Source organism: Muscardinus avellanarius (assembly GCF_963383645.1).
Source record: "Muscardinus avellanarius genome assembly, chromosome: 12".
Classification (NCBI taxonomy): Eukaryota; Metazoa; Chordata; class Mammalia; order Rodentia; family Gliridae; genus Muscardinus; species Muscardinus avellanarius.
The window spans coordinates 19751344-19761833 of record NC_137798.1 but is presented as its reverse complement, the minus strand read 5'-3'; the positions used below and the strand labels follow the sequence as shown (position 1 = coordinate 19761833).

At 36.6% G+C, this 10490-nt stretch overlaps 1 protein-coding gene and 1 pseudogene across 2 annotated transcripts; one reads left to right on the top strand and one right to left on the bottom strand.

Moving 5' to 3' along the window:
* Positions 1–5407: 5407 nt before the first annotated feature.
* On the bottom strand, positions 5408–6373 carry LOC308270892 (olfactory receptor 4F15-like; the record flags this gene model as incomplete). Its single annotated transcript, XM_080707048.1, has 1 exon — positions 5408–6373. The coding sequence occupies one exon, from the start codon at positions 6371–6373 to the stop codon at positions 5408–5410; it is 966 nt and encodes a 321-aa protein (XP_080563174.1).
* Positions 6374–8483: 2110 nt separating this feature from the next.
* Positions 8484–10490, top strand: LOC308271345 (TGF-beta-activated kinase 1 and MAP3K7-binding protein 2-like; annotated as a pseudogene). The gene has a single exon. The product of its transcript is annotated as a TGF-beta-activated kinase 1 and MAP3K7-binding protein 2-like (transcript).

Genomic DNA, 10490 nt, shown 5'->3' with positions numbered 1-10490 from the left:
GAAATTGGTGGTATTGTGAAGCACACTCACAGACTACTGAGGTTCACTGTGATGTCAAACTCAGATAAAAACCTCATTTTGTCTACTTTTATTTGATCCACCACACTGCTATTAGCTTTATTCTTTTTCTTTCATTTAAGAGTGAGGAATATTCACTTCTGAAAGGCGAGGAGGAATTATATCTAAAGTATTTATAAACCAAAAATTAATCTCCAACTTTAATTCCAAAGAGCTAATATCTGTATGAAATAATTATTAGAAATATCTAAGAATAGCTGGGCATGGTGCACACGCTTGTATTCCCACACTTGGGAGGCTGAGACAGGAGGATCACACAGGTTCAACGCCAGCCTCAGCTACTTAATGAGGCTCTCAGCAACTTAGTGAGACCCTGATTCCAAATAAAATATAAAAATAGGTCTGGGAGTATAGCCTGGAGGTAGAAAGCCCCTGGGTTCCACCCCTGGTACCACAAAAAAAAAATTATCTAAGAATGCAGGCTATTTAAAGACCTTCAGAAAAGTGAGAATTCTCTCCTTTATTCATTTTAATACAGTATAATCTCATTTTAATGACTACACCTACAAAAGATCCCATTTGAAAATAATTTCATAATCACAGTTTTGTTTTAAAACTGCAATGTATCTGTTAGACACAAGTAAACTCATAATAATATTTTAAGTAGTGTAGGTGTTAGGAAATTAAAGTGGCTTGAGTATAGCTACAGAGTAAAAATATATTTGAAATTAACACAGTAGAAGTAACTTTAGCTCTTTCATGGGCAAATAACTATTTCTTAAAAATAACAGAGCCTATAATGACAGCACAAAGTACAGAAAATTGTGACTTATAGAATCTCTGCCTGCTGGTAATATTATATAGAAAACAGAGAATAACATCTAGTATTTATAGATAAAAATGAATAATCCAAGATAATTCTATGTCTTTCTAGTAGAGAGAAAACTGAGTTCTAGTCTTGCTTTAATATATTTGATAATAAAGCACTTTTTTAGTAAATTCATCAAAATAGAGCTATGTAAACTTTGCCAAATTTTTGTCATTGCTTCTTTTCAGAATCATTATTTTAAGTAATATATATCAAGCTAAAGAAAATAAAATTTAGTTCCTTAAACTTTTATATGTTTTTTTTTCTTTTGCTAAAGCTGGCTTATGCACACTATAAAGTTGAGACCTATCTTTTGTAACAGCCAATCCTTATATCTTAGGATAAATGCACCTTTTTCCCCTTGAAAAATAAAAACAGATTCTATTAAATTGCATAGTCAGACATATTTTGGACATTATTTCAGGGCTCAGTCACTCATTTAATTATGACTTTTACCAAAGCAATCAATGTTTATTTCATAGCATGTACATGTTAAAGACATCTAGAGCCTGACCATAGTCAAGTGATAAAAAAGCATTTTATCCAAGAACTATAAAATACCTTCCAACCAAGATTACTATACCCAGCAAGGCTATCCTTCAAAATAAAAAGAGAAATTAAAACCTTTAATTAAGAGAGAAAAAACTAAGATAATTTATGACCACCAAAGTAGCCTTACAAAAGATGCCTAGGGGAGTCCTCCACCTATAAGTGGAAAAAATATCATTCCTACTAAAATTAGCAACTGCTATAAAAGATTTGCTTGGAGTGTTCAATACATTCCTTAATGAATGTTGGGTATTTACAAAATCAATTAGACAATCAGTTGCAAAATATTGATATGCAGTTCTCTTAATATACCTTACAATTTAGTGAACAAGGATATCATTGGTTAAACCCTGCTAATTTGTTTTTCTGATTTCAATATTATAATTTTTATTATTGCTGGAGTAGGCAATTAATTATTTCTAATGTGTATAGGGGAAATTTGTGATATTGAATGGTTATGTCATCAAGTTAATGAAAAATGTAAAACTCTAATTATAATGGGTCTACTGGCAGATGCACAATTGAATATGTTCCATGCCTCAGTTCTTAATAAGAAATAGGGAAATGTAGGGACCCAGACCCATAGTGTGTTTTCTGACTGGATAGTTGCCAAACTCTGGGAACGAAGGGCTTGCCTTGACTGTAGCTAAGGCTTCAAAGAAGGCTTCAGAGAAAGCTTACGCATAACTTGAAGACTTAGAGTTCTGCCTAACAAGAGTCTGTGGGTCTAATGTTGTTATAGATTGTTGTGTGGCACCTGCCCTTTTCTTCTTCCTCCAAATTATCCCCACGAAGTTACTTTTGTATTAACACATTAAAATCTCTTTGTATCCAAGTGTGGTGGCACATGCTTGTAATCCCAGTACTTGGGAGATTGAGACAGCAGGATCATAGGTTCACAGCCAGCCTCATCAACTTATGAGGCCATCCACAATTTAGTGAGGCCCTGTTTCAAAATAAAATATAAAATAGAGATTGGGGTATAGCTCAGAGGAAGAATGCCCCTGGATTCAATTCCCAGCACTACAAATAAATAAATAAATGAAATCTCTTTGTTCCATTTGCTATATAAGTTGTTATATTCTTAATAAAGACAAGAATGGCCCTCAACAAAAAAATAAGGAATGGTAATTGTTACATGGTAGGTATGGGGTGGGGTGGATAGGTGGATTGGCTAGGTGTTTATTAAAGAATACCAAAATTTAGTTAACTAAGAATAGGTTTAATAGCTCTACTAAACATAATAATGATTATAGTTAATAAGCACTTTTGATAATAGTTAAGAGAGTATATTGTGTTCTCAAAAAGTAAAAAAAATGTGACATACTACATATGCTAATTAATTCAGGTTAATTAGCATATAATATATTCATATTGTCATCATAAAACATATACATATTTCCAAACAACACATGCACAATAAGTATATACTATTTTGTTATTTTTAAATAAATAATAAAATGTAAAAACAGAATTTATATCGCCGGGCATGGTGGCGCACGCTTTTAATCCCCGCGCTTGGGAGGCGGAGACAGGAGGATCGCGCAGGTTCGAAGCCAGCCACGCTGGTCTAAGAGACCCTGTTTCCAAAATTAAAAAATAGGTGTGGGAGTGTAACCCGGAGGTAGACAGGTTTCCAGGAACCCCAGTACCACAAAAAAAAAAAAAAACAGAATTTATAGAGATAGTCAAGATAGTAAAACTGCCTATAATTTCTTCTCTGGAGAAATATCACTAGCAATATTCCAGCTTGCATTCATACATTATTTTTAAAATATGTCGAATTTAGCTGCTTGTGGTGGTGCACACTTGTAATCCCTGCATTTGGGAAGCCGAGAAAGGAGGATCACAGTTCCTGAACAACCTCAGCTACTTAGTGAGGCCCTTTGCAACTCAGTGAGACCCTGTTTTAAAATAAATAATACAAAATAAGGCTAGGGATGTAGCTCGGAGATAGAATGCCCCTGGGTTGCATCCTAGTACCACAAAAATAAATTAATTAAATAAATAAATAATCAAATAAAATATGTCAAATTTTAAACTTTGTTTTTATATTTTCCTTTTTTACTTAATGATCATCTTGAGCATCTCTCCTCATTACTAAATATTAGTCTATAATAGCTAAACTGTATGCACATAATTCTACAATTTGTTAAAAAATAATTCATTTAATTCAGAATTATTTCACTATCAACAAGGCGGCACTATTCCAAATACATAGAAGAAAAGGGGTATAAAAAATTGGCTTGGGTTCATCAGTATCAATATTCAACCTTTTGTGTGTGTGTGTTTTCTTACGGGTCTGGGGATGGAAACCAGGGGCATTCGACTCCGAGACATACGCCCTGCCCTATTTGTTATTCTTTACTTTGAAACAGGGTCTCACTAAGTTGCAGAGGGCCTCACTAAGTAGCTAAGGCTGTCCGCAAACTACAATCCTCCTGTCTCAGCTCCTGAATGCTGGAATTACAAATGTGTGCCATCATGCCCAGCTCAACCTGTTTTATGATATGAAAAATGACATAATGATTAGGAAACTAGGCTATGGAGCCAGCCTGTCTGGGCTGAAATTCAAATGTACCATTTACTAGTCTTCAAAAAAGTTACTTGACCTCTGTGCCTCCCTCTCTGGACCTGAAAGATGAGGATGATAATGTCTACCTCAAGGACAATTATAAGATTAAATGAGTTAAGTCAGGTAAAACTAAAAACAATGCTTGCAATTTGGCATATACTCTGTAAATACTAGTCATTATTAATTTTACCAAAGAAGGAAGCATTAACACTTCAGTTCTACAGGTGAAACCAATCTATGAAAGTACACACTACAAAAAAAATTGAAAGACAAGATTATGGAGATACACAAGATATTTGTGTGAGAGAGAGAAAGAGAGTACAAAAAATGAGAAAATTTTAATGTGTGATACATAAATTAGAAGAAAAAACTTGTTGTCAAGTTGATAAACTCCAAGCAAATAATCACTGTCCTGAAATAATTTTTAAACTGATAAAGACTTCTCATATACCAACTGCTAAAATAAATGAAACTGTGAGTTCAATAGCCAACTTTAAAAAAGAATTGAATTTCATACAGGTTAAGTGAGTTAAGTAAAATGACACAATAAATTGCTGATGCTTTTGGACCAGAATTTCTGTATTTAAACTGCAAATGTTGTGTTATGCTATACTACATTTCACTTTACACTCTTGCTAAGACAAAGACAGTTACATTGGAGAGAATGAGTTTAACTATTGGGCAAAACACTTCTGGACTTCTTAGACCAAAGGCTCTGGGTCAAATCAAAGCTTCTGCCATTTAATAGTTTTACTGGACCTGAGCTGTGCCCATTCACTTATGTGATATGTATGGCTATGTCCACATTACAATAGCAAAACTGAGGGGCTGTAACAAAAGCCATGTAGCCCACAGTGGTAACCTATTTACAATCTATTACTTTGCAGAACATTTGCCAACACCTGACCTATTTGACTAAACATAATGTAGAAAATATTCTTCAACATCTGGAACAGAATGTGAAGCAACATCTATAGATCAGAAAGCGCATGTGATCACAAATCCTAAAGGATAATAAAACAGATAATGAAACATGGTGTTAACATGTACTCCAATTATAAGACAGGATGGCTGATAGTAGTCGTATAGTTATCCTGAGAAACAAATTTACTGACACCATGAATATATGTCAAAGTTATGTTGGCACTGTTCTTTCGAAATTAAAAGTAAGAGTTAATATAATCCTTGGTTTCTATATGTTGTATATAAAAATCCCTCTTCCTATTCAAGGAAGCTTGTCGCCCGTTCTTCCATGGTAACAAAATAGATTCCACCAGATAGGTGAGGAGTCCTGTGAGCACTCAAAGCAAGGCCTAGTTTGAAGTCCCTTCCTCAAAGGGATTAGTTATTATAGTCTTCCCATAGTTATTTGTAAATTTTGTGTTTCAGCACATCACTTAAGTAGTTTTTCTAACAGCCAAGAGTGTCCTGAACAGTCTCCTCATTGCTACCTTCATCTCTCTGTTCCTGAATGTGTAGATGACTGGATTTAAAAATGGAGTCAAGACTGCATCAAAAATGGCTAGAAATTTGTCTAGATGTGTTGATGGAGAGGGCCACATATAGAAAAACATCAGTGGACCAAAGAATAAAACCACCACTGTAATGTGTGCTGACAGAGTGGAAAGAGCCTTGGATGAACTTGCTGAGGAGTGTTTCTGAAGAGTAACCAGAAGGAAGATGTAAGAGAGGACGAGCAAGAAGAATGCAACCACAGAAATTAATCCACTGTTGGCCATGACCATAAACTCCAGTCTGTAAGTATCTGTGCAAGCCAGTTTGATGAGCCGAGGTATGTCACAGTAAAAGCTGTCTAATACATTAGGGCCACAGAAGGGCAAGTTTACAATAAAAGCCATCTGAGCTGATGAGTGAATTAAACCAATGGTCCAGGAAGCCACTAAAATCAAAATGCACATCCGTGGGTTCATGACGGTCAGATAGTGGAGAGGCTTACATATGGCCACATATCTGTCAAAGGCCATGGCCATGAGCAGCACCATCTCAGTGCCCCCAACAGCATGACTGAAGAAGATCTGTGCTATGCAGCCCCCAAAGGAGATGACTTTTTGCTTCCTGAATAGATCACACATCATCTTGGGTGCAGCAATGGAGCAAAATATCAGATCGATGACAGAGAGGTTGGCCAGCAAAAGATACATGGGGGAATGCAAGTAAGGATCAGAGGTTACAGTGATGACTATGAGGAGGTTTCCTGTCAAACTAGACACATAGAAGAAACATGAAAAGCAAAAAAGAAAAATCTGGATCTCCCAAGAATTAGAGAGTCCCAGGAACACAAATTCCGACACTACAGAGCTGTTTGTTTTGCTCACTTGTTCACTTGATAGATTCACTTTCATGTTACCTAAGGGGAAAAGTAAGAAAATTCAAATTAATAGAATATATTTGTACCCTGTATGGAAAAGTACATAAATTGTGGAAGCCAAATTTTATCAGAGCTTTTGACAAAAATTGATAACTTTCTGCTGGCCACTAGATGGATATTGTCCCATGTGACTGCAAGAGAGTTTCCTCAGGGATTGCTAGTACAAGTAATGGTAAGTGGTCCAGTAAACTAATACACCCGTTGGACTTGATAAAACCACAATGAGCACTGGTGTCAACTTGCTGTACTAGAATAATCAATGTTAACCATCCTCTCCTTGGAGGAGTAATAACCACTCCCATATTCTGGACAGACAAAGAAGGCTATCATATAAAAGAAATTTGTACGATCCTGTGACTCGGGTTTTGTTGTTAAATCCAGAAATCACCTCTCTCTTTTCAAGATATTTTCTCTTTCTCAAGATATCATTTATTCTTTAATATTCAAATCAAATAGCAAATCATCTGCCATACTTCCCCATGACCCACTTATACATCTTATAATACTTGTTGATACCATATTTACTTTTTGTGAGCTGATTATAAACTGAACGATACTAAAAACCATTCCTTTGCACTTTTATTTCCAAACACTCCCCAAATAGTGCCTTGCAAATACTAGTAATCAAAATAAAGTTTTCTGAGTGAATGAATGACTGTCTGAAGTCGTTCCTGTCGACTTATTCATCACATTGTGTGCCTGAACTAAACAATAGGAATATAGCAAAAGCAAGCCAGGACAAAGCCCTTACTATCCTCCTACATTTCCATTTTGACAGATAGACCAATAATTTTAAAATATAGGCGTAAATAAAGATACAAAGGGCATCAGATGATAATTTTGCTATGGAGAAAAATTAAGCAAGGAAATAACAGGAGTGCTATCATAAAGTAGGAGTGCTAGGAAAGTTCTTGCTGACCTGTTAAACCAGCAGAAATCCAAGGAAATGAATTAAAAAGTCATGTTAATATTTGAGGAAGGAGTATTCCAAAAAGACATAAAAGCAAGACCAAAGACCTGAGGTGTGAGCTAATGTGGCATGTTCTATAGAACTATAAGAAGACTGAAAACTTTGAACCGACTTATGCAAGGAATGAGTGCCTAAGAGGTAAGGTTTGAGCGGTAATGGGAACACAGATCATGTGGGTCTTCAGAAGCCATTATATTAACTTGTTTTCCTAAGTAATATTATTCCTGAAACCAAAAAAATAATACTAGCCTTTCCTTAGGGTCACTTAATCTCCATATTTTTAGAATTTTAAAAAATAAACAGCTCAGAGGTACTATGCCCCTGGGTTCAATCTTCAGCATAAAAAAAAAAAACATATAAACTGGGTGGGTTGGCCCATGCTTTTAATCCCAGTACTTGGGAGGATGAGATAGGAGAATTGTAGGTTTGAGGCCAGCCTCAGAAACTTAACAAGACTCTCACCAACTTAGTGAGACCCTGTTTCAAAATTAAATAAAAATTTAAAAAGCTGTGGGTGCCGCTCAGAGGTAGAATGACCCCGAGTTCAATCCACTCTAAACCCACCAAAAAATAAAGCTTACACAACCACACAGACTTCTCTACAAAGTAAAATAAAATTATTTATCAAAAAATTAAGAAATGACTCCTGAGGCATGGGGCTGTGACTGTCTTCGGTATTTCTATCTTTTTAATAAACTCATTTAAGTCTTAAAAATCAGAAATGCAAATAAAGGACCAAATACTAGATTAATTTAAAAAAACAAGGTTCTACTTCTAGCCAGAAAAATATCAAGTCAGTATAACCATCTTATAACCAATTAAATTTAATATAATTTATTTTAATTATTGATAATTATGTGACATAAACCATTGTGCATGAAAAATCTATTAATATAAGTGTAGTCAGTATCAACTAAATGTGATAATAAAATATGCTTTAAAAACAGAAAAATTGGGGGCTGGCAGAGCGCAGGCAGGCAGCGGGGCAGAGGGTTGCCGGTGGCGGAGCAAGCTGGAGGAGGAGGAAAAAGTTTGGACAGAAGAGATAACTACTAATTCCACTAAGGCCTAGAATTGTCTACCGTACAGATAGTCCTGATCAGGCAGTATACAAATGGACCAAAGAAGCCACCAAATTGATTTTCAGGTTTTACATGGCCTGCGACAAAATTTCCCTGAAGAACCTGAAGTTGTATCCAGGTGCATGCTACAGAATAATAACCTGGATGTCTGCTGTGCTATTCTCTCTCAGGAGAGTACAAAATATCTTTATGGTGAAGGAGACTTGAATTTTTTTGATGATTCTGGAATTTCTGGTCTATGCAATCACATGATTTCTCTCAACTTGGACTTGCAGTCACAGAATGTTTACCATCATGGAAGAGAAAGAAATAGAATGAATAGTAGTCAAATGGACAGCTTCAAAGTGGTCAGTCCATTAATGAATTGTATCAGCTGGAGCCACAGACAGCACCAGCTCACGTTCCTCAAGGCTTTAATGTTTTTGCAATGTCCAGTACATCTGGTGCTTCAAATTCAACACCACATCTGGGACTTCACTTAGGCAGCAAAGAAACATCTAACTTCTCAACAAACTCCAAGGTTTAATCCAATTATGGTAACGTTAGCCCCAAATATCCAGACTGTTCATAATACTCCTACATCTTTGCACATACATGGTGTACCTCCACCTGTACTTAACAGCCCACAGGGAAATTCTATCTATATTAGGCCTTACATTACAACAACTAGTGGTACAGCTCGACAGATGCAGCAGCATTCTGGCTGGGTATCAGTTTAATTCCATGAACTCCCCTCAACAAGTCTATCAACCTTCACAGCCTGGTCCCTGAACTTACCCTGTATCTCATACTCTGCCACATACCTCAGCCCAACAGCCAAATCAGCTAGGCCACCAGACCTCTCATGTCTCCATGCCCATTAGTTCACCAACTACTCCATAGCCACCAACAATTCATTCCTCTGGTAGCTCACAGTCCTCTGCCCACAGCCAGTATAACATTCAAAATATCTCAACAGAACCTTGAAAGAATCAGATTGAAATCAAACTTGAACCCCCACAAAGAAACAGTTCTTCAAAATTGCATTCTGGACTTCAAACCTCTAACAGTTCCTCTTCAGTCTACAGCCAGACTAGAAATGAGCCCACTGTTTACATAGCTGCCAGCCCAAGTACTGATGAGATGATCTTCCTTAGTCAACCTAAGGTCTATATTTCAGCTGATGCTACCACAGGAAATGAATAGAACATGCGGAATCAGCCCACACTGTTCATATCCACAAATTCTGGGGCATCTTCTGCCTTTAGGAACATGTCTGGACAAGTGAGCATGGGTCCTACCTTCATTCATCACCACCCACTCAAAGGCCAAGCATTAGGCAATAACTCTGCAACTTCTCCTTGAGTGGTGGTCACTCAACCCAACACAAAAGTACACTTTCAAAATTATAGTTTCTCCCAATAAACTTCCTGCAGTGTCACCAGGAGTGGTGTCCCCTACCTAAATCATCCTAATCATTATGTAGAAACATAGTATTCATCACCTCACAGATCCTACTTTAGCACGTGGATAGAATAAGTGAAACATGGAAACTGAGCATGGGATCTGATGATGATGCCTACTCACAAGCACTACTGGGACACCAGAAGGCCAGAATGAAATGACTTCAAAGAGAACTTGAGACTCAGAAGAAAAAGCTTGATAAACTAAATCTGAGGTCAATGAAATAGAATCTAATCTAATTCAAAGGTGCCTGAAAAGATCAAATTCCATAGCCCAGATAACTTCACTCAAAGAAATGCAGCAGTTGAGAAGCTGTAATAGACAACCCCATTCACTGCTTAACCAAAGAAATTGATCTTTTTTAAACCCGAGGACCACATTTTAATCCCAACGTTATTCATAACTTTTATGACAATATTGGATTTGTAGGTCCTGTTCCCACCAAAACCCAAAGATCAAAGGTCCACCATCAAAACACCAAGACTCAATACATTGAAGATGATGAGGGTGCTCTGTGGAGTTGCACTGCCTGTACTTTTCTGAACCATCCAGCCTTACTCCTCAGTGAACAGTGTGAGATGTCTCAACTTTTCTGA